Source organism: Mesoplodon bidens (assembly GCF_964165515.1).
Source record: "Mesoplodon bidens genome assembly, chromosome: 2".
In the NCBI taxonomy this organism is placed as follows: Eukaryota; Metazoa; Chordata; class Mammalia; order Artiodactyla; family Ziphiidae; genus Mesoplodon; species Mesoplodon bidens.
The window spans coordinates 40,812,999-40,836,611 of record NC_138177.1 but is presented as its reverse complement, the minus strand read 5'-3'; the positions used below and the strand labels follow the sequence as shown (position 1 = coordinate 40,836,611).

The following is a 23,613-nucleotide window of genomic DNA, read 5'->3' as shown; positions in this document are numbered from 1 at the left end:
TCAGGGCATAAGATGGGCTGTTCAAGATAAATATTACAATCAGAGGAACACAAGACACATTGCGATAGAGGGAATGCTGAGATTTTCTTGGCCCCCAGCCCTTTCCTGTGGTATCAGGAGCCCCGGACTTTTCCATTTAGTTATTTTTCCTAGACTCACTCACATATCTTAAATAGTTTTTTAAAGCCTTTTTGGTTTCTTTTTTTCCTTCTTAAAGAAACTGGGGTTTAGTCTTGATTAACTTTTCCTCCTCAAGTGAGAGGAAAAATAATTCATTTGCAGAAAAAGGTTGTCCTTTTATAAGTGGCTCCGTTACTCGAGCAAACTACATTTTAAACTCTGCCACAAACAAGTGTTTAAAATGCCAAGAGTGCTCGCTCCTTTGGAGTGAAATGCTTCGCATGTCTTTTTCTCCTCTTATTGTTCTGGAACCCACAAAGTTAGCGGGAGGTAGAAAGTTTTCATTTCCGTCAAATAATCTGGCATGTGCAGAAAAAGCAACACGTCAACTGTGTGCAGCGACCCCCCGGGTTTCCCTAAACTCGAAGTTTGTGTTGTTTAAAGAGCCGCTGGGACACAGAAGCGCTCCGCGGTTCACCCAGACTCACAGTCCTTTTGCCTTTAAAGTTTTCCTTTGCTGACACACATCTGCCCAGACACACCAAAGGCAACTGCTGAGAAAGTATGGTTTAAAGGGAGAAGACACGCAGAGAGGAAGGCGTAGAAAGCCGAGGGAGAAAGCTTTAGCTCTCAAGTCTGGAATCGGATTGCTCCGTTCACTCCGAGTGAGTCCAAAACCCGCCCAGAGAAAGCGGGAGAAGATTCCCCACCAGAGCAGCCTCGGGAGAAGGCAGAGAGTTCTCGTTACCATTTTAGCTTGCCAAAGCAATTTCATTCTCAGTTTTCTCTCCGGTGTGTGGACGCGGCATGATGCGCCCTGCTCCCAGGCGAACGCAGTCCCCGCCCGGCTCAGCCACGGCGCCTCCAGCCCCGGCCCCGCGCGGCCGCCGCGCACCCAGCACAGACACGCGCCCGCCGCCGCCGCCGCCGCCGCCGCCGCCGCCGGTGCGCGCGACTCGTCCACAAAGGGAGCGCGGCGAGTAAGCGAGCGAGCGAGGGCGCCACAGACTCCTCCCCACGCCACTCCGCCGCTCCGTGATGTCAGGCTTTCCTGTTTGTGCTTAGGAGCACACTCTCCATCTCTGAAATCCCATGGATAAAGTTAGCATCCAGTGATTTCTCCAGCTCTGAAAGTGATCGGCAGACAACCACCCTTTCAAGTGGATCGGGTTTTCCTGATTGGCCACCAGGTGCCTAAAAAGATCTGGGTGTGGTATGAGGAATCTAAGTGTGTTTCTCCTTTCCTTCGCTCAAAGAAATAAAGGGGGAAGGGGAGGTGCAAAAAAGGATGGGAGGAGGCGGTCAGAAAAACGTCTATTATCTGCCTGTTACCTATTGAATTTAGATTCAATCAGGGCGACCCCAATGAGAGTGGCAATACTAGAAGCCCGGAAGTTTTTCATTAGGACAAGAAAAGAATTGGTCAGAGGATATTCCAAAACCCATGCCCAGGGGCTGCCCCTGTCCTGCATCAGCACACCATCAACAGGAAATGGCTCTGGACTTCTTTCTACCACCCATATGATAAGGCTCATCCAACTGTAACTGGCCATAGTGGGAGGGAAAGGGACAAAGCAGGAAAGGGTTTTGCTGAGACTGACAGCGTGGAAATTGGGCCACCAGTGGCCCCGGAGGTTCTGTGAGTCTGTGACTCATCACCATGGGCTGAGTTTTCTGTACTGTAGGGACACAGTGGGATAATAACTGCAGGGAAAGAGCCATTCATGAGGAGACTGCCAGAGGGAGTTTTGTCCTAACAGAAAGTAAATCAACAGCAAGATACCAGATGATAATATAATCAAACTCTGTGACAATTCCATGCCAATTGCAAAAACGTTTAGGGCTCATGTCTTTTATACTCTTCAGCCCTAAATGAATTTAGTCGCCTTTAAATTTTTTTTTTTTAAAGAAAGGCCTCTCACTAATTGCCATGCTAAGGCATAAGGCTGGGCTTTGGTTAATAATAAATACATTACGAACTGAAAAGCTAGAGAATCAAGTGTACTGATGTTCCCAGGAGAGCAAAATAAATGACAGTGAGGCCATATCAAGGAAAAAATAATAATCTTTGGACACTTGAACATCTTCAAGTCACTCAGCAAAGTTCCCCGCATGCAACCAGAACCTACGGGACTCAGTAACTGTGGAGAGACAGGACACTCTTTTTATAAAACAGAAGTGATCATTTCTATTAAAAAAAAACGCATAAACTAGACCCTTCTGTGACCACCAGGATAGAGTGTCCCCAGTGTCCAGAGGAAATGGTGTGGAAGACCTACCTCCCTGCTTCTTAAGCCATCCTCAGCCCCCAGGCCCACCCCTATTCAGTGATCTTGAAGTACATAAGATGCACCTGGGGACAGTTAAGCAACCCATAAGATTAATTGCACCACTACTTTAACCTGATTCTTGGCTGTGAATTTGGAGATTACTCCTTAAAGTTTTCCACTCCAGGGATATCGAGAAGTTTCTTCAACTACGCCCCTCCCGGAAAGCCCTCCTGGACAGGGCGGCTTATAACTCACAAGGCTCCACTCAGGTTTCATATCTCCTCAGCCTCCTCTCTACTCCACCAGTTCCCAGGCTGGCCACCTGGTGTGTAAGGGGAAAACAGGCTTTCAGCAGATGCAACTTCAAATCCTGTTTTTACATTAAGAGTGAACTTGGGTGCTACTTCCCTGGGCTTTCATTTCCTCATCTGTAAAATGGGACAAACATTGATCTCATAGAGTTTGAAAAAGGATTAAATGGAACTTGTATACAAAACACCTGGCACATGATCAGAAAAAGCTCCATTCCCTTATTATTACTGCACTTCCTCCCAAACTGCATTTTCCCAGACTCACTGAAAAGTTGTATGTATGCAATGTGGGGAAGTCTAAAATGATGTCTTCTTGCTGAATAATTTCAGAGAGGTTTTCTCTGAATGACTACTTGTATTTATACCTGATAATGTACGTGATTTTATCCAAATGTTGATCCTCAAAGAAAGGTTGGTTTTAGATACAGCAATCAAGTGTTGCAGTTTATAATTTTTAAATATTTAATTTAAAAGATTCCACATGCAGGCAGCTCAAGTCAGTATTACCTTATTACACATACTTTGGGGTTAAAATACTTCTGGTCAATATGTGGGAAGGATAAACCAGTAAGCCATTTATAACTAAGTTTGAATTTAGTTACCAGATTAATCTACCCATGATCTAGCATGGCCCTAAAAGAACAGGTCAAGTTTTGTTAAAAGGATATCAGCAATGTTTCGTACTTTTCAGCATACAAGTCTTTGAACTCCTTGGTTAAGTTTATTCCTAGGCATTTTATTATTTTCAATGCTATTGTAAGTGGGACTGTTTTCTTAATTTCATTTTCAGATTATTCATTATTAATGTATATAAATGCAACTGATTTTTATATATTGATTTTAAATACTGCAACTTTACTCAATGCATTTATTAGTTCTGACAAGTTTCAACACACCGTGCTGGGAAAACTGGATATCCACATACAAAAGAAGGAAATTGAACACTTATCTTACACCATACACAAAAGTCAACTCAAAATAAATTAAAGACTTAAACATAAGACCTGAAACTATAAAACTCCTAGAAGAATACATAGGCGAAAAGCTTCATAGCATTGGTGTCTGCAATGATTTCATGGATATGACATCAAAAGCATGGATATGACATCAAAAATCATGTAGTGAGACTACATGAAACTACAAAGCTTCTGCACAGCAAACAATTATAACAGAGTGAAAAGGCAAACTATGGTATGGGAGAAAATATCTGCAAACAACATATCTGATAAAGAGTTAATATCCATAATATATATCCATAATATATAAGGAGCTCCTACACTCAATACCAAATAATAATAATAATAACTGAATTTTAAGATGGGCAAAGGACCTAAAATAAATTTCTCCAAAGATGTACAAATGGTAAACATTATGTGAAAAGAGGCTCAACATGACTAATCATCAGGGAAATGCAAATCAAAACCGCAATAAGATATCATCTCACACCTCTTAGGATGGCCATTATTTTAAAAAACAACAACAACAACAAAAAACCCAAAGACAAAAATCCCCCCACAAATGTTGACCAGGATGTAGAGAAAAGGAAACTCTTGGTAAGAATGTTAATTGGTACAGCCATTACAGAAAACAATGTGGAAGTTCCTCAATAAATTAAGAATAGAACTACCATATGATCCAGCAATCCCACTATTGAGTATTTATCCAAAAGAATTTAAGTCAAGATCTCAAAGAGACCTGAGTACTCCCACATTCATTGCAGCACTATGCATAACAGCCAAGATGTGGAAACAAACTAAATGTCCATCAATGGATGAATGGATAAAGAAGATGTGGTACATATATACAATGGAATATTACTCAGCCATAAAAAGAATGAAATTGTGCCATTTGCAGAGACGTGGATGGACCTAGAGACTGTCATACAGAGTGAAGAAAGTCAGAAAAACAAATATCATATAATATCACTTATACGTGGAATCTAGAAAAATGGTACGGATGAACTTATTTGCAAAGCAGAAATAGAGACACAGATGTAGAGAACAAAAGTATGGATACCGGGGGGAAGGAGGGGATGAATTGGGAGATTGAGATTGACATGTATACACTACTATGTATAAAAAAGATAACTAATGAACACCTACTATATAGCACAGGGAACTCTACTCAGTGCTCTGTGGTGACCTAATGGGAAGGAAATCCAAAAAAGAGGGGATATACCTATACATATAGCTGATACACTTTGCTGTACAGCAGAAACTAACACAACATTGTAAAGCAACTATACTCCAATAAAAATTAATATAAAAAAACAAAAATGAAGATATGGTATATACAGACAATGGAGTATTATTCAGCTTTAAAAAAAGGAGGACATCCTGTATATGTGAGAACACAGATGAACCTAGAGGACATTATGCTAAGTAAAATAAGCCAGTCACAGAAGGACAAATACTGCATGATTCCACTTACATGAGGTATCTAAAGTAATCAAAGTCGTAGAAGCAGAAAGTAGAATGGTGGTTGCCAGGGGTTGGGGGAGGGAGAAATAAGGAACTGCTTTTCAATGTGTATCGAGTTTCAGTTACGCAAGATTAAAAAGTGCTAGAGATCTACTGTACACTATTGTGCTTATAATTCACAGTAATGTACTGTACACTTGAAAATTTGTTAAAGTTGAGGGGGAGGTGAAGGAGATCAGAAAAGATCTATACTTAAAGCATTAGGATGCTGCTAGGAATAGTTTCATGTTGCCATATTTGGTGACGACTGACAATCAGTAGCAATAGAAGATTCTTAGGATATAACAGGAAAAAGGAAGAGGTATGGAAGAACCCCAAACTAAAGGAAGAAAAAAAAAAAACTTTCTTGCTCTACAGTTTCAGCAGAGCCAATAAATAGAGAACTTGTAAGAGCAAACCTAAGAAGCTGGTGTGCAGATTCTTTAAGAGAATCTATCTAGAAGTGGAAATACATAGTTTATATACTCCATTTATTCATTTATTTATTCATTGGCTTCTATGACACCATGCTTTTCTAGATTTTATTCTACATCTCTGGCTGCAAGAAAAAAATGAAAAATAGAAAAATTATGACAGTATACTTATGCACGTAGGTTGACATGTAGTAATACTTATGTGCCTGGGTAAATGATGAGAAATTTGCCATCGAAGAGCCAGGATTTGAATCCCAGCTCTAGACAATGTGTCAACCAAGAGTTTGACCCTCACTTCTCACAGGTTTGGTGTCCTCATCTGTTTCCTTTCATGCTTATCATGAGTGTTAAAAAAAAACTATCCTATATAAGGTATCTAACAGAATAAACTATGCTATATAAAGCACCTAATAGAGTGCTTGGAACATAGGGGGCCTTGAATAAAAATATATCTCCTTCCCTCCTTAACCCCACACTCTTTCCCTTTAATGTAATTCTGTATTCATTTACTGCATTTGGTTTGCAATCTGCATGTTCTTTAGATGTCTGCTTAGGTAATAGATTGTACTGCATGACAGAAAAGTAAGAGCAGTGCAAGTATAACAGACGCTGGACTTGGAAATAAGTAGTTAAGAACTTGTCTTAAAGATGGCAATATCAGCATAAGATGGTATGAAATGGGAAGGCCATGGCTTTGTCCTCAAACTCAATGCCAGCCTATGATATCCTGCTCCCAGTTAAAAGTATAGAGGAAAACAGTCCTAAGAGAACACTAGTAATAATTACAACAACAGCTAAGTGAAAAAAGCTAAATAATTGAGAGGTCAGGATTCTCCTTCCATGTGTTAGGACTGCTGAGTGCATATTGCCTCTACTTCCTTAAAGACATCACATAAACGATAAGTTTGAAAATCTTTCCTACTTTTGAATGGAATTGACAATAGCCATTTTGCAACGTTTTATTCACAAACTATACCTTTAGCTTTCTGTAGGTCCCCCAAAAAACTTTTGGTGGAGGACATAAGCAAATAAGTTACTTATTTGCTTCTTAACTCCTTCCCCCAACAATATCAAAGGTTTGTCAAAATGCAAACTGCTTAATCCTCCCAGTGTCCCTATGAAATGCTTCTCCCTACTCTTAAGGCTTATAGGCTGTGTTGCTCATTAACTTTCCATCTTCAGCTTCCCACTATCAGCCAGGCATCTTGCAATGGTTGTTTCTAGCTCTGCTAACTGGGGTTGCCCCCATTCACCTACTCTTTGATTGAACTTTCAACCTTGCTTTGCAAAAGGTAAGGAGCCAGCCATGCTTGCTTAAAGATGGCCAGTCCTCCAAACACTCTTAAAGCAGTAGACAGTTGCTTCTATCTTCTGAGAGCCCAAAGTGATTTTTACTAATTATCACAGAGATACTATGAAGTATAAGTTAAAATTTTTCAATCCTCTATTAGGGGTTTTTTATTTAGGCAAGCAAATGACAAGTCAATTTTAGTTGGACCTACTACAGCTACAGTAGAGGCTGCCCTAGGGGGCAGAAAATGGAGACAGAAGAAACATAAATAGCACTCAACAGATGGCAGGCCAAGGCATAGGACTCCTCTGGCCATGATGACAAACACTTTTCAACTAATAGTTTACCAACTGTTGGTGGTTACTCCTTTTTTTCAACTTGAAGAGATTCTTTTTTTAATCTTTATTGGAGTATAATTGCTCTACAATGGTGTGTTAGTTTCTGCTTTATAACAAACTGAATCAGCCATACATATACATATATCCCCATATCTCCTCCCTCTTGCATCTCCCTCCCACCCTCCTTATCCCATACCTCTAGGTGGTAACAGAGCACCGAGTTGATCTCCATGTGCTATGTGGCTGCTTCCCACTAGCTATTGATTTGACATTTGATAGTGTATACATGTCCATGCCACACTCTCACTTTGTCCCAGCTTACCCTTCTCCGTCCCCGTGTCCTCAAGTCCATTCTCTATGTTTGCATCTTTATTCCTGCCCTGCCCCTAGGTTCTTCAGAACCGTTTTTTTGTTTTTGTTTTTTTTTAGATTCCATATATATGTGTTAGCACACGGTATTTGCTTTTCTCTTCCTGACTTACTTCACTCTGTATGACAGACTCTAGGTCCATCCACCTCACTACAAATAACTCAATTTCATATCTTTATATGGCTGAGTAATATTCCATTGTATATATGTGCCACATCTTCTTTATCCATTCATCTGTTGATGGACACTTAGGTTGCTTCCATGTCCTGGCTACTGTAAATAGAGCTGCAATGAACATTGGGGTACATGACTCTTTTTGAATTATGGTTTTCTCAGGGTATATGCCCAGTAGTGGGATTGCTGGGTCATAGGGTAGTTCTATTTTTAGTTTTTTAAGGAACCTCCATACTGTTCTCCTTAGTGGCTGTATCAATTTACATTCCCACCAACAGTGCAAGAGGGTTCCCTTTTCTCCACACCCTCTCCAGCATTCATTGTTTGTAGATTTTTTGATGATGGCCATTCAGACAGGTGTGAGGTGATACCTCATTATAGTTCTGATTTGCATTTCTCTAATGATTAGTGATGTTCAGCATCCTTTCACGTGTTTGTTGGCAATCTGTATATCTTCTTTGGAGAAATGTCTATTTAGGTCTTCTGCCCATTTTTTGGATTGGGTTCTTTGTTTTTTTGATATTGAGCTGCACGAGCTGCTTGTAAATTTTAGAGATTAATCCTTTGTCTGTTGCTTCATTTGCAAATATTTTCTCCCATCCTGAGGGTTGTCTTTACATCTTGTTTATGGTTTCCTTTGCTGTGCAAAAGCTTTTAAGTTTCATTTGGTCCCATTTGCTTATTTTTCAGTTTATTTCCATTTGTCTAGCAGGTGGGTCAAAAAGGATCTTGCTGTGATTTATGTCATAGAGTGTTCTGCCTATGTTTTCCTCTAAGAGTTTTATAGTGTCTGGCCTTACATTTAGGTCTCTAAACCATTTTGAGTTTATTTTTGTGTATGGTGTTAGGAGTGTTCTAATTTCATTCTTTTACGTGTAGCTGTCCAGTTTTCCCAGCACAACTTACTGAACAGGCTGTCTTTTCTCCATTTTGTATTCTTGCCTCCTTTATTAAAATTAAGCTGACCATATGTGCGTGGGTTTATCTCTGGGCTTTCTATCCTGTTCCATTAATCTATATTTCTGTTTTTGTGCCAGTACCATACTGTCTTGATTACTGTAGCTTTGTAGTATAGTCTGAAGTCTGGGAGCCTGATTCCTCCAGCTCCGTTTTTCTTTCTCAAGATTCCTTTGGCTATTAGGGGTCTTTTGTGTTTCCATACAAATTGTAAAATTTTTTGTTCTAGTTCTGTGAAAAATGCCATTGGTAGTCTGATAGGGATTGCATTGAATCTGGAGATTGCTTTTGGTAGTACAGTCATTTTCACAATGTTTATTCTTCCAATTCCAATCCAAGAACATAGTATATCTCTCAATCTGTTTGTATCATCTTTAATTACTTTCATCAGTGTCTTACAGTTTCCTGCATACAGGTCTTTTGCCTCCCTAGGTAGGTTTATTCCTAGGTATTTTATTCTTTTTGTTGTAGTGGTAAATGGGTGTATTTCCTTAATTTCTCTTTCAGATTTTTCATCGTTAACGTATAGGAATGCAAGAGATTTCCGTGCATTAATTTTGTATCCTGCTACTTTATCAAATTCATTGATTAGCCCTAGTAGTTTTCTGGTAGCATCTTTAGGATTCTGTATGTAGAGCATCATGTCGTCTGCAAACAGTGACAGTTTTACTTTTTCTTTTCTGATTTGGATTCCCTTTATTTCTTTTTCTTCTCTGATTACTGTGGTTAAATTTCCAAAACTCTGCTGAATAATAGTGGTGAGAGTGGGCAACCTTGTCTTGTTTCTGATCTTAGAGAAAATGGGTTCAGTTTTTCACCATTGAGAACAATGTTGGCTGTGGGTTTGTCATATATGACCTTAATTATGTTGAGGTAAGTTCCCTCTATGCCTACTTTCTGGAGGGTTTTTATCATAAATCGGTGTTGAATTTTTTCAAATGCTTTTTCTGCATCTATTGAGATGATCATATGGTTTTTCTCCTTCAATTTGTTAATATGGTTTATCACACTGATTGATTTGCATATATAGAAGAATCCTTGCATTCCTGGGATAAACCCCACTTGATCATGGTGTATGATCCTTTTAATGTGCTGATGGATTCTGTTTGCTATTATTTTGTTGAGGATTTTTGCATCTATGTTCATCAGAGATATTGGACTGTAGTTTTCTTTGTTTGTGACATCTTTGTCTGGTTTTGGTATCAGGGTGATGGTGGCCTCGTAGAATGAGCTTGGGAGTGTTCCTCCCTCTGCTATATTTTGGAAGAGTTTGAGAAGGATAGGTGTTGGTTCTTCTCTAAATGTTTGATAGAATTCACCTGTGAAGCCATCTGGTCCTGGGCTATTGTTTGTTGGAAGATTTTTAATCACAGTCTCAAATTCAGTGCTTGTGATTGGTCTATTTATATTTTCTATTCCTTCCTGGATCAGTCACAGAAGGTTATGCTTTTCTAAGAATTTGTCTGTTTCTTCCAGGTTGTCCATTTTATTGGCACAGAGTTGCTTATAGTAATCCCTCATGATCCTTTGTATTTCTGAAGTGTCAGTTGTTACCTCCCCTTTTTCATTTCTAATTCTATTGATTTGAGTCTTCTCCCTTTTTTTCTTGATGAGTCTGGCTAATGGTTTATCAATTTTGTTTATCTTCTCAAAGAACCAGCTTTTAGTTTTATTGATCTTTGCTATTGTTTCCTTCATTTCTTTTTCATTCATTTCTAATCTTTATGATTTCTTTCCTTCTGCTAACTTCGGGGATTTTTGTTCTTCTTTCTCTAATTGCTTTAGGTGTAAGGTTAGGTTGTTTATTTGAGATGTTTCTTGTTTCTTGAGGTAGGATTGTATTGCTATAAACTTCCCTCTTAGAACTGCTTTTGCTGCATCCCATAAGTTTTGGGTTGTCGTGTTTTCATTGTCATTTTTTTCTAGGTATTTTTTGATTTCCTCTTCGATTTCTTCAGTGATCTCTTGTTTATTTAGTAGTGTATTGTTTAGCCGCCATGTGTTTGTATTTTTTACAGATTTTTCCTGTAATTGATATCTAGTCTCATAGCATTGTGGTCAGAAAAGATACTTGATGATTTCAATTTTCTTAAATTTACCAAGTCTTGATTTGTGACCCAGGATATGATCTATCCTGGAGAATGTTCCATGAGCACTTGAAAAGAAAGTGTATTCTGTTGTTTTTGGATGGAATGTCCTATAAATATCAATTAAGTCCATCTTGTTTAATGTATCATTTAAAGCTTGTGTTTCCTTATTTGTTTTCATTTTGGATAATCTGTCTCTTGGTGAAAGTGGAGTGTCGAAGTCCCCTACTATTATTGTGTTACTGTCGATTTCCCCTTTCATGGCTGTTAGCATTTGCCTTATGTATTGAGGTGCATAAATGTTTACAATTGTTATATCTTCTTCTTGGATTGATCCCTTGATCATTATGTAGTGCCCTTCTTTGTCTCTTGTAATAGTCTTTATTTTAAAGTCTATTTTGTCTGATATGAGAATTGCTACTCCAGCTTTCTTTTGATTTCCACTTGCATGAAATATCTTTTTCCAACCCCTCACTTTCAGTCTGTACGTGTCCCTAGGTCTGAAGTGGGTCTCTTGTAGACAGCATATATACAGGTCTTGTTTTTGTATCCATTCAGCCAGTCTATGTCTTTTGGTTGGAGCATTTAATCCATTTGCATTTAAGGTAGCTATCAATACGTATGTTCCTATTATCATTTTCTTAATTGTTTTGGATTTGTTATTGTAGCTCTTTTCCTTCTCTTGGGTTTCCTGCCTAGAGAAGTTCTTTTAACATTTGTTGTAAAGCTGGTTTGGTGGTGCTGAACTCTCTCAGCTTTTGCTTGTCTGTAAAGGTTTTAATTTCTCGGTTGAATCTGAATGAGATCCTTGCTGGGTGGAGTAATCTTGGTTGTAGGTTTTTCCCTTTCATCACTTTAAATATGCCCAGCCACTCCCTTCTGGCTTGCAGAGTTTCTGCTGAAAGATAAGCTGTTAACCTTTTGGGGATTCCCTTGTATATTATTTGTTGTTTTTCTCTTGCTGCTTTTAATTATTTTTCTTTGTATTTAATTTTTGATAGTTTGATTAATGTGTATCTTGGCATGTTTCTCCATGGATTTGTCCTGTATGGTACTCTCTGCACTTCCTGGAGTCAACTATTTCCTTTCCCATATTAGGGAGGTTTTCAACTATAATCTCTTCAAATATTTTCTCAGTCCCTTTCTTTTTCTCTTCTTCTTCTGGGACCCCTAAATTCAAATGTTTGCATGTTTAATGTTGTCCCAGAGGTCTCTGAGACTGTCCTCAATTCTTTTCATCCTTTTTTCTTTATTCTGCCCTGTGGTAGTTATTTCCACTATTTTATCTTCCAGGTCACTTATCCGTTCTTCTGCCTCAGTTATTCTGCTATTAATTCCTTGTAGAGAATTTATAATTTCATTTAATGTGTTGTTCATCATTGTTTGTTTGCTCTTTAGTTCTTCTAGGTCCTTGTTAAACGTTTCTTGGATTTTCTCCATTCCATTTCCAAGATTTTGGATCATCTTTACTATCATTATTCTGAATTCTTTTTCAGGTAGACTGCCTCTTTCCTCCTCATTTGTTTGGCCTGGGGGGTTTTTGCTTTGCTCCTTCTTCTGCTGTGTATTTTTCTGTCTTCTCATTTTGCTTAACTTACTGTGTTTGGGGTCTCCTTTTTGCAGGCTGCAGGTTCGTAGTTCCCGTTATTTTTGGTGTCTGCCCCCAGTGGCTAAGGTTGGTTGAGTGTGTTGTGTAGTCTTCCTGGTGGAGGTGACTGGTGCCTGTGTTCTGGTGGATGAGGCTGGATCTTGTCTTTTTGGTGGGCAGGACCACGTTCTGTGGTGTGTTTTGGTGTGTCTGTGACCTTATTATGATATTAGGTAGCCTCTCTGCTAATGGGTGGGGTTGTGTCCCTATCTTGCTAGTTGTTTGGCATAGGGTGTCTAGTGCTGTAGCTTGCTGGTCGTTGAGTGGATCTGGGTCTTAGTGTTGAGATGGAGATTTCTGGAAGAGCTTTCGCCATTTGATATTACATGGAAGCTGGAGGTCTCTTGTGGACCAGTGTCCTGAATTCAGCTCTCCCGCATCAGAGGCACAGGCCTGACACCCAGCTGGAGCACCAAGACCCTGTCAGCCACCCGGCTCAGAAGCAAAGGGAGAAAAAAAGAAAGAAAGAAAGAAAAAAATAAAATAAAATAAAGTTATTAAAGTAAAAAAAATTTTAAATTATGAAAAATAAAAAAAACTTTTAAGTAATAATATAAAGAAAGAAAGAAGAGAGCAAACAAACCAAAAACAAATCCACTGATGATAACAAGCGCTAAAAACTATCCTAAAAAAAACCCCCAAAAAACGGACAGAGAGAACCCTAGGACAAATGGTAAAAGCAAAGCTATACAGACAAACTCACAGAAAGAAGCATACACATACACACCGACAAAAAAGAGAAAAAGGACAAAAATATATATATATATCTTTTGGGAAGTCTGAGGTCTTCGGCCAGCATTCAGTAGGTGTTCTGTAGGAGTTGTTCCACATGTAGATTTATTTCTGATGTATTTGTGGGGAGGAAGATGATCTCCACGTCTAACTCCTCCACCATCTTGAAGGTCTCCTTGGTGGTTACTCTTAATTGTTGATGATGCTTTCCTGAGGAGGAAGTTGGTTACTGGAATACTATTTGTAACTTGGGCTAATAAACCTTATAAGCTCATCTAATTATAGATTTCTGTAAAGAAAAAAGGACATCCAGAAATGTGTTCATATTGTTGAAGAGATCAAAACAGAGAAAAATCAGCTCAGAAATAATGCCAGGTCTCTGTGACATACAATAAAACATTCTACAAAATGGGAGACAGGTGACCTGATGCCATGAAGGGCTTTAACCAAGATTCTGGAAGGAGTTACTGGGCAATTAGCCAAATCATATCTTGTTTCAGGGCTAAAGGAACCTCCTTTTTCCATAATAATGGTATTGAAGTAGTACTGAAAACCCCACTAAATTAGACCTGTTAGAACATAGTAGCTAGAATGACGACAATGTAGTCAGAGACACCTAGATTTGAGTCCTGATCCATCACTTCTCTCTGAGGCAAGATCTCATCTCTAAGTCTATAAAAAATAGGGATATAAACACCTTCCTCCTTAGCTCATAGTGAGGGTTAAATGAAATAATCTACATCAAGCCTTTGGCATTGTATCCGGCACCATAGTTAATAATGTTGATGACGATGATGATGGTGTCAAGTTAACACACTGCAAAAGCTACAAGAGACTGTCTACATTAAAAATCAGACCTATAGATTGAGTAGTTCAAGATTTTGCAGCCTGAAGCTAAAACTTCATGTTACAAAGAACCATAAGCCCCACAAACTGGTTAGTCAATGAGTAACATTTACTGAGTTGCTACACGGCACGGAAAAATACTGTGCTCTGTATCCTTTCCCACCTCAAACTACCTCCACACAGGGATCAGAGTGATCTTTTCCAATCACCATACCATCACCTCCTATCCTTAAATCCCTCCAGTAGCTCCCCATTGTTAAGGATAAAAACCTAAATCCTTTTCATATTCTATAAGGCCTTGCCCAGGTGGGCCTCTTCCACTTTACTTTATGAACATTCTCTGGACCCAGTGACCCCAGTCTTCTTTCAATGTCTTGAACATATCTGGCTCCCCACATCACAGAGCCTTTACTCATGTGATTCCCTCTTTTGGGGAACATCCCTCCCTCTTCTCTCTCACTTGGGCTAAATACCCCTCTTATGTGCTCTCATGGCACCATGTTTCTCCCTTTGTAGCTCTATCACAGTTGTAATCTTTCACTGAATTGTATGATTATTTGATAAATATCGATTTCCCCCAAACTCTATGAAGGTAGAGGTAATGTTATTTTTTTTCTCATCTCTGTACTCTAGCACCTCACACAGTGCCTAGCACATAGTAGATGCTCAATAAATAACTATTTGATCTACTGATAGAGTGATAGATAGGTGAATGTCATGCTGTAAATTCAGCAAATGCTTAGTAATTGTTGCTGAGTAATATAAATAAATCTTAGATATTAACTCTACCTTAAAGTTGCTTATACTCTAAAAGCAGAAAAAGAACAAAGGGAATCAATGAAAAATGACTTTACGAAGCCACAGACCAGCAGGTACAGATTTAGAGAACAGGGCACACTGAGCAATGTGTCTCTGAGAGGACACTGAGAAAATTAGCCAGGTGGTGAGCACCCTTAAAGGACTTGCAGATAATTACGGTTTTTATTAAGACCGTGTTAACCACTAGCTTTGAAGAAAAAGAAAAATATGAACTGGAAGGAAGAAAGGAAGATCTTCCTGTAGAGAGAATGAAAGCTTCAAAGGATAATATTTGCTTGGAAAAGTGGCTCATGTAGTCCAGGGAAATGAGGTTTGGATAAAGAAGGTAGTTGGTGGAGATTCCTGAATTGTTCTTAAGAGGAACTTGAAATGATAAAAGAGTGTGAACAAGATGATTCTAATACTTGTCCAAAGGAGAGTTTAGAGGGAAGAAAGCAGAGAGGTAGAGCCATCTGATAGGAAGCTATTATAGTCATGTATGTGCCAAATAATTAACACCTAGGCTGAGATAAGGGTTTTGAAATAAAGAAGTGAGTCTGAGTGATATTTTGGAAAAATAAATGTTGCAACTTGAGGATAGGCATCATGTTGCAAGTAAATGAGGAGGGAAAGAAAAAAAAAAACCTGCAAGGTTTTAAGAATGGGACGCTGGGATTGTGGTGGAGACGTGAAAATAAAGAGAAGATGGGAAGGACATTCTCCTATGGGGGAAAATATGATCAGTTCAGTTCTGGGGAGAAAGAAAATAGAGATATTGAAGTGATAGGAAGGAAAGATAAAGACTAGAAATGAAGAAAGTGAGTTGCAAGTTAGTACTTACAGGAAGTTGTTTGAAACCATGAACGCACATGATTTTTCCTCAGTGGAAGAGATGCAGAGTCTAAACAGTCTCAAAATGTACCCACAACTGAAGACGACCAATCAAAAGTAACCAGAGACAAGAGCAAGGGGGAAAGGAGAACTGGGAGAGCTTGGGTTATGGAAACTAACGCTGAAAGGAAAACTTACTGCCACTAATAATTCTCAAACACACTAAAATCAGTCTTGGAATACAGTTCAGTGCTCTTTAGAATACTTCAAATGACAAAAGATTTACCTTCTCTCATTATCACAAGATGCTACACACATTTAAAAGGATTTTCCCTGTTTAAAAACATCGAAAATTTTTTTTTTAATTATCACCAGTTATTCTATTCTGTGACACTCTTCAGTAAAATGTAACTAAAGTTAATTGAACCTCTTAGTGTGGTCAGTTACATAACATCAGAATTGCTGAATAGCTTAAATGTGGTGTTTTCCCAGAAATATTTGTCTTTTGGATGAAACCAAGAATGGAAAGTTTCTGCCTTAAAGGAGAACTTTTGAGAAGGTAGAAAGAAAAGAAAAACATATATAATGGAAATATAACTTTCACAATAATTAACCAAAATCCTGCAAATACAGTAACTACTCACACAGAGATACACAAAAACACAAAGAAAAGTGAATTTTACCACTTTAGAGCGCTACTTGTGGATTGTGTATCAATTAGATAATATCTTTTTAAAAATAAAAAATATTTCAAATATTGCCTTTGCCAGGAACAAATTTAGACAGATCTTTGGTTCTTGTTATTTTCCTGTTAAATTGGCAGAATCAACTCTTACTAACCCATACTGATCCTGTTTTGTCTAGGACACGAAGTAAGGTCTATAGAATGAAACTGTGTTTAGTTCAGGGCAGGAGAAGGGGAGGAGTCATAACCTTGGATTATTCAGCTTCTTATACATAGGAGAACAACTGATGCTCTAGAAAGCTGTCTACCTTGGTTTCTCTCCCCTTTTCATCCAGAGATTTTGTGTGTGTGTGGGGGGGTGCTGTCTGTCTGAACTGAGTGTGTGTATGTATTATGGGATAAGAGAATTGATAGAGTAGGTTGGCCTTAATCTCGAACCTTAATCATAAAATCTAATGATTTCTCTCCAGAATAACATAAACCCAACAGAAAGGCACTATAAAGAAATGACGGTGCAACTGTAAGTTATACAGCAACCTTAGAACAAAGTAAGTAACATACTTTTACTTATAGCTAAATAGATAATGTATTTAACATTATTCAAAGGAATTCCTCTCCTTAACTTGCCAGGATGCCCTGCTGCAAAGTCAGTGTGTCCTCAGCCTCAGGAAACCACACCCCCCTTGGTTGAAGGCTCATGACCTTAGCAGGAGGACCAGCTGGCATTCCTGGCATACAACTCGGGCTAAGTTCTTGGTCTTTGCCACCTGAAAAGGCTTGGGGGTAAAGTGGAAATTGGGCAAGCAGTGGGAAATCCCTCAATTTTTTTTTTTTTTTTGCGGTACACGGGCCTCTCACTGTTGTGGCCTCTCCCATTGTGAAGCACAGGCTCCGGACACGCAAGCTCAGCGGCCATGGCTCACGGGCCCAGCCGCTCCGCGGCATGTGGGATCTTCCCAGACCGGGGCATGAACCTGTGTCCCCTGCATCAGCAGGCGGACTCTCAACCACTGCGCCACCAGGGAAGCCCGGAAATCCCTCAATTTGATTAGTCCTGTAAATCCATACCAGACTCAAGCTGCCCAAAGATGGTCCAGAAGGTCCTAGAATCAGTTCCAGTACCAAAAAGAAATTAAATTCACTTTGGGTATAGGTTCCCAGGATTCCAGGACAAAATTGGACCTCCTAGGATTTTGTTGTGACCATGAACCACATGAAGTGCATCATCCTGGGATGGTGGAGCAGCAAGATAGAAAAAGCCCAGCTGTATCATCTCATAGAACAGAGCTGCCATCACAGTCCTGGATGGCCTATCTCTGGACTGTTTTGTGGGAGAGAAATAGAATTCCTTCTTGTTTAAACTACTTTAAATTTGACTCCCTGTTACAAGTTGCCAAAGCTACATCTTAATATACCTGTTAAGTAGAGCAGAAATCATTAGAGGTAAGAAAGTCACTTAGCCAAAGGCTAGATCATAATATTCTAAGATTGACTCTCATGCACTCTGATTCTGAAATTGTTCTGGGCTCTGAAAGGGATTCTTTTACCTATTTATGAACTCCCGTGCGATGAATACCGACTAAGTGTTCACTACACCACAGGCACTGTGCTAGGCATTGCAGAAATAACTTTCAACAAGACAGTTGTGGTACCTGCCTCCTGGTGCTAATGGATTAGAGGGAGAAACAGAACAAACCATGTACATTACAGTACAGCAGATGCAGAGAGAAGGGTTGCTACTGGAGCACAGAGGCTGAGCCTATAGGATTTAGGGATCGCTTCCCAGAGAAAATGATCTCCAAGCTGAGCTCTGAAAGATGAGATGGACTTAGAAGTAGTAGAAGAAGTGGATGGGGGAGGAGGAGACAGCAATCCCGGCAGAGGGAACAGAATAGGGGAAGACCCGGGACTTAGAGGGATCACAGACCAAATAGAATCCTAGGCATGGCCCCATAGTTCACAAAACATGCCAAATATTTTGTACCAAATGGTACTACACATTTTTCCTAAAAAAGAAGTAGCACTATAGCTTCACTTTCTGAGCACTAATTTGGCGTATTAGTATAATATACTAACTGGATGTATGTCCCTTGGAAACATGAAGTATGTTTTGTTTTATTTTATATAATCACATAATCCCTCAAATAATCCTCTGTGAAGGGTCAGGTAAATAAATAACTATTTTAATGACTTTAACAGAGCACACACTATGTGTAAGGTGCTGATTGCACATCCTGGTCCTGGGTCTAAGTAAGGAAGGCAAACAAGGGGATGACCTAAGTAAGCAGGCAAGAGGGAAGGGCATGACTGTGGGCTTCTATGGAACTGTATAGACTCCAAACTCCAAATCAGAAAGCTAGTGTTGCAGTTTGTTCCGCTTAGAACAGTCATCCTAGCACATCCCAGGTAAGAGTCTGACCCCTGTCTGGGGGCAGGAATACAGGCTGGATGGAAGGACCTCTTGCAAGTCCACCTTGGAAATACTCGGTGTTGGTGCTACCCCTGATCATGGAATGAGAGAGAAGAGTGGGATCTCTTTTGAGGGAAGAAAAAGAAATTTAGAGAGCGTGAATGCTGTGAGCCTCCTGAAGGAGGCTTGAAGCAGGAATAGAATTTCCAGGTGGCAGGGAGGGGGTTTTAGGGAAGCAGGGCAGGAACGAAGGAGAGAGCAATCTAAGCAGAAGGAAAAGTGTGAGCCCAAGTTTAGAGTCAAATGTGAGGCCCTGAGAGACCAGGCAGACAGAAGGAGGCCACCCAGCCCTGCCACACCACCTGGGCACATGTGCCCATTGCCCCTCTGGCTCACTCTCTCACCAGAGCATTCCATGAGTCATATTGATAGAAATGTGTAACTTCACCCAGCGTAGGCTGTTCAAGTTCCTCTGTGCTGTGGTGGTTTGTTTGAGATTTACATCCGTTCTTGGGGTAGGTCAGAATTTAGTTACTACAGCATGATTGTCACCTGTTTGCAGGTATGAATACCTTTGTATTGGTAATCACTAACGCTTTCTGTCACTTTGCAGTTTACAAAGTGATTCTACATGCATTAGTTCCCTTAATCCTCACAACAACTCCCAAAAGTAGAGGTATTACTATCTCCATTTTATGATGTAAGAAACAGAAATGTCAAGACTACAAAGACAATATACATGCTTGGAACCAGGTCTTTCAACTCCAAATATCATGCTACTTTCAGAAGAATACACTTTTGTTTTTAGAACATTTGTCTGCATCTTTGCTTGTATTTTTTTTTAGGACTTACAGCACCTCATGAAGTACATTAGTTTTTCATACCCATTAATAAGTAGAGGTGCATCCACACAGTTGCCAGCAGTCAAGAATTATGTCCTTTCTGGCTCTTTCATGAGTGTCTTATCCTTTCCATTTCCAGTGCCACTATCCTGGTTCAGGTTCGTACTGCCTGGCACGATGGCTCCATTCATTCATTCATACAATCAGGCATGCTCCAGGTACAGTGCTAGGTGCTGGGTGTGCTGGGGGATCAATACAGAGCCCCTGCTTTCAAAGGACTTACAGTCTAAGGTGGAGAGAGACAAGTAAATAGGACCTTGCAAAGAACGTGAGAATGCTTCATGGAGGGAGCACATAGCGGGGCCCCTAGCATCAAGAAGAGGCACTGAATTCAGAGTCAGGGAGTTAGGGATGCCTAAAGCTGAGACTTCAATGGGAAGCAAAAATTAGCAGATGGAAAGGGGGAGAAATGCTTAGTTCAGGAAAAGGAATGACATGAGCAAAGGTATGGATGCTGATGAGAAGAAAGTAATTTCTCAGACAGAAATGAATATAGTTTGATAGCCTGAAGGATGAGTGCAATGGGAAGGGGCTGTTGAGAGATGCCGTAAGAGTCAGATTATGAAGAGTTTGGGAGCCACATTAAAGAATCTGGACTTAATCCTGGAGCAATGGAGACCATCGAAAGCTATCACACAGTAAAGTGACATGAGAAGACTGGCATTTTAAAAAGATCTGACTTCAGTATGCAGACAGGATAGGAGCAGCACTGCCCCCATTTAAATAGGTGAGCCACTTATGGAATTTTAACTTTTTTGGAAGCCACATTAAAAAAATAAAAAGAAACAGGTGAAATTAATACTTTATTAGTTAATTAATTTTAATAATAGAGTTTCTTTAACCCACAGTACTAGAAAGAGGTGTGAAGAGAAGTGAACATATTGGAGAAGTATTCAGGAAGGGGAATAGCAGAAATTTGTTACAGGTGAGAACTCACTTTAGTTCACATTTTACACTAGGATCAAACTAATCTTCCTGAAATACAGCTCTAATTAGGATATTCCCATGTCTTCATTGTTCCATTTCTTGCCTTTTGCCTACCAAATAAAGCCCAGACTCTTTAGACAGCAGTGGACGCTGCCTTTCCTCCAGCATGGGCATCCTCCCCTCCACACAGCTGGGCCTCTTCACTCCCACCTGTAGACCCGGTGTCTAAGACCAGCCGTAACCTTATGCAGAAGGAATGAAAAGACCTTGGCTCAGCACTCTGGAATGGAGCATCAAACCATTCCTCCTTCAAGTCAGGCCCCGTGTTCCAGGTCTGACTCCTGGCTTGGAAGTCTGCCTGGTCCCTTGGGGGCGGGGTCCCCGCTTCTCGCTCTCCATTCCACGCTTTCCTCCTTACAGAGCTTGGGAGTCTGCCTGTGAACCTGAGCTTAGCGACATGAGCCTGCTAACTGCTGACAGACTTTCTTATTCCTTTATTCTTGACTACAATTCTCAGTGCCACCTGTTGCTAGATATTCCAGTACCAGCACCTCCCAGCCTCAAGACTTGTCACCCACCTCCCAATACCAGCTCTACTCACCCAGGCAAGTAGAGTGACCGCCTTTGTCATCTGTTGCCATACTCCCCTGCATATCCCTTCCAACACCTTGTCTGCCAGCCTAGACTTCTCTCGCAGCTCCAGCCCCATCCCCATGGGCAGATCTAGTCTCTGCCAGTTTGCTCTATCTTTGGCAGTGAACCAGGCCATTTCTAACAATGTCTTGAGCTACAACAATTAACCTTCAAGGCCCTGAAGATTAGGGCCCACCCACCACTGAACTTTCTTTCTCACTATGTTTCTGTACCCTTTACTCCAGTCAAAATAATCTCATTATCGTTTGCCTTTTATGCCCCATGCTTACTGACCCCCGATTCATTCCACCCACCCACTCAGCCTGGAAAGGGCTTTCTCCCATTCCATCCCCATTTCCTGAGGAATTCTTAATAAATAAATAAATAAATATATATATATATATATATATATATATATATATATTTCTTTTTATTTTTTATTTTATTTTTTTTTTGCGGTACGCGGGCCTCTCACTGTTGTGGCCTCTCCCGTTGCGGAGCACAGGCTCCGGATGCGCAGGCTCAGCGGCCATGGCTCATGGGCCCAGCCGCTCTGTGGCATGTGGGATCCTCCCGAACCGGGGCACGAACCCGTGTCCCCTGCATCAGCAGGCAGGCTCTCAACCACTGCGCCACCAGGGAAGCCCCCTTAATAAATATTAAGCCCCCAAATATGACAAATCATAATCTCCTCCCCATCCTGACTGCAAATTACATCTCCCTCCTCTGAACTCCTGCAGCTCATTATCTGGACTTCCATTATGGACTTTATTACATTCTTCCTTATTTTAAATGTCTTATCTCCCTAAGAATATAAATAAACATCTTGGGAATAAGATCCACGTCTGATTACTTAACAAAGCAAAATAGCTAGGGGAGAGGGAAGAAGGGAAAGAGAGACTTGGCTCAATTTCACAAAATGAGTAATGGTCCATCAAGGATTGTAACTGAACAAGCTCACACTGTCAAGTGCCTGCTTAGCATCCTTAATCAAGTCATTCCTGAAACATGGGGGTTAAGGGCCCCTGTCCCTATAGACTTCAAGGAAATTCACTGAGAGCCCCTTAAGTAATAATACAATATTATTCTATATAGCCTCTCTATTTAGAGTTCTTTCTTTGCATCTGCCCCCCAACCCCAAATGCATCTGGAAGCCCCCATCCCCACCCCAAGTTTTGATGGTTCCCCGAACAGAGCTGAAAGAAATTCAGTCACCCAGTTTAGATCCCTTCAGTTCCTCTTTTGGCAACTACTAGGTCCACAAGTGTGACAAAAGGGGGCACAGCAGCTTTCCCCAATGATAGAAGGAAACTCATGGACCCAGGGAATACAGCTCCTCCCCCTAGCATGAGTAGGAAAACTAGACTGACAGGGCTTCCCTGGTGGCGCAGTGGTTGAGAGTCCGCCTGCTGATGCAGGGGACACGGGTTCGTGCCCCGGTCCGGGAAGATCCCACATGCCGCGGAGCGGCTGGGCCCGTGAGCCATGGCCGCTGAGCCTGCGCATCCGGAGCCTGTGCTCCACAACGGGAGAGGCCACAGCAGTGAGAGGCCCGCGTACCACAAAAAAAAAAAAAAAAAAACTAGACTGACGAGAGTGGGTGTTTATGTTTATTATTAAAATGGGCAAAGTTAGTTCTTCAACCCTGAATGATACTCAGCCTCTTGTTCCCTCTACAGCAGTACATTCTGGACATGGAGATTGTTTTGCCAAATGTCTATGCCACAGTGTAATGCGGGAGAGTTAAGCTCATTGTGCATCATTATTTTGCACTCATTTTCCAGCTTTCCTCTTAGGAGCTCCAGATTCTTTACAAAACATGACAACTATCTCACCAAAATCCAGGTACATTAGGTAGAGTACATTACCAAGAAAAATAAAATGATTATAATCCGCCCACCACCATGTCTGCTCTACCTGTGCTATTCTGTAATATTAGATATCTGAGTGGCTTTCATGTCTAATGTTCCCATTCAACTATAAAAATATATAGTGCCAAATCCTGGGCCAGGAGATCTAAAGGCCCAATGGTCAGGAATCCTATGATGCTAGACAGACATCAAAATGCCAGGTTTTATGAAGAAGCATTTAACTATGAGTAAACATGCTTCATAGCCTTTCAAGTGGTTAGTCATTCCTCCCTGCTTCCCTGTCTGAGCAATGAGCTCCAATTCCCTGATGAAGCTAAAAGTGGTGAGTATCCTTTAGAAGCATCAAAGAAGGTTCTCTCTTGCCTCACGAATTTGATGGAGCAGCAGAGTTGGTGACGACTTCTCAAAACCTCACGTGTCTGGTGTGAGATAAAATGGTCAAGCCCTATCTTTTAGATGCTTTACCTGGAATCGAAGCCCTGGTGCCCTTGTGGCAGGTACCCTGCAGACAGAATTCCA

General features: G+C 40.5%; 1 protein-coding gene across 3 annotated transcripts in view; it reads right to left on the bottom strand.

Moving 5' to 3' along the window:
- Positions 1-23,613, bottom strand: part of RGL1 (ral guanine nucleotide dissociation stimulator like 1) — a 270,733-nt gene that overhangs the window by 130,013 nt on the left and 117,107 nt on the right. For 2 of the 3 annotated variants that reach the window (XM_081223514.1, XM_081223515.1), the window contains exon 1: positions 869-1,031. The exons of the other annotated variant lie outside the window; for it this stretch is intronic. In XM_081223514.1, the coding sequence (XP_081079640.1) occupies positions 869-895 (27 nt within the window). In that variant the 5' untranslated portion in view covers positions 896-1,031. Of the gene's footprint in view, positions 1-868; positions 1,032-23,613 lie in introns of those variants that run through there. 3 annotated transcript variants of the gene reach the window in all.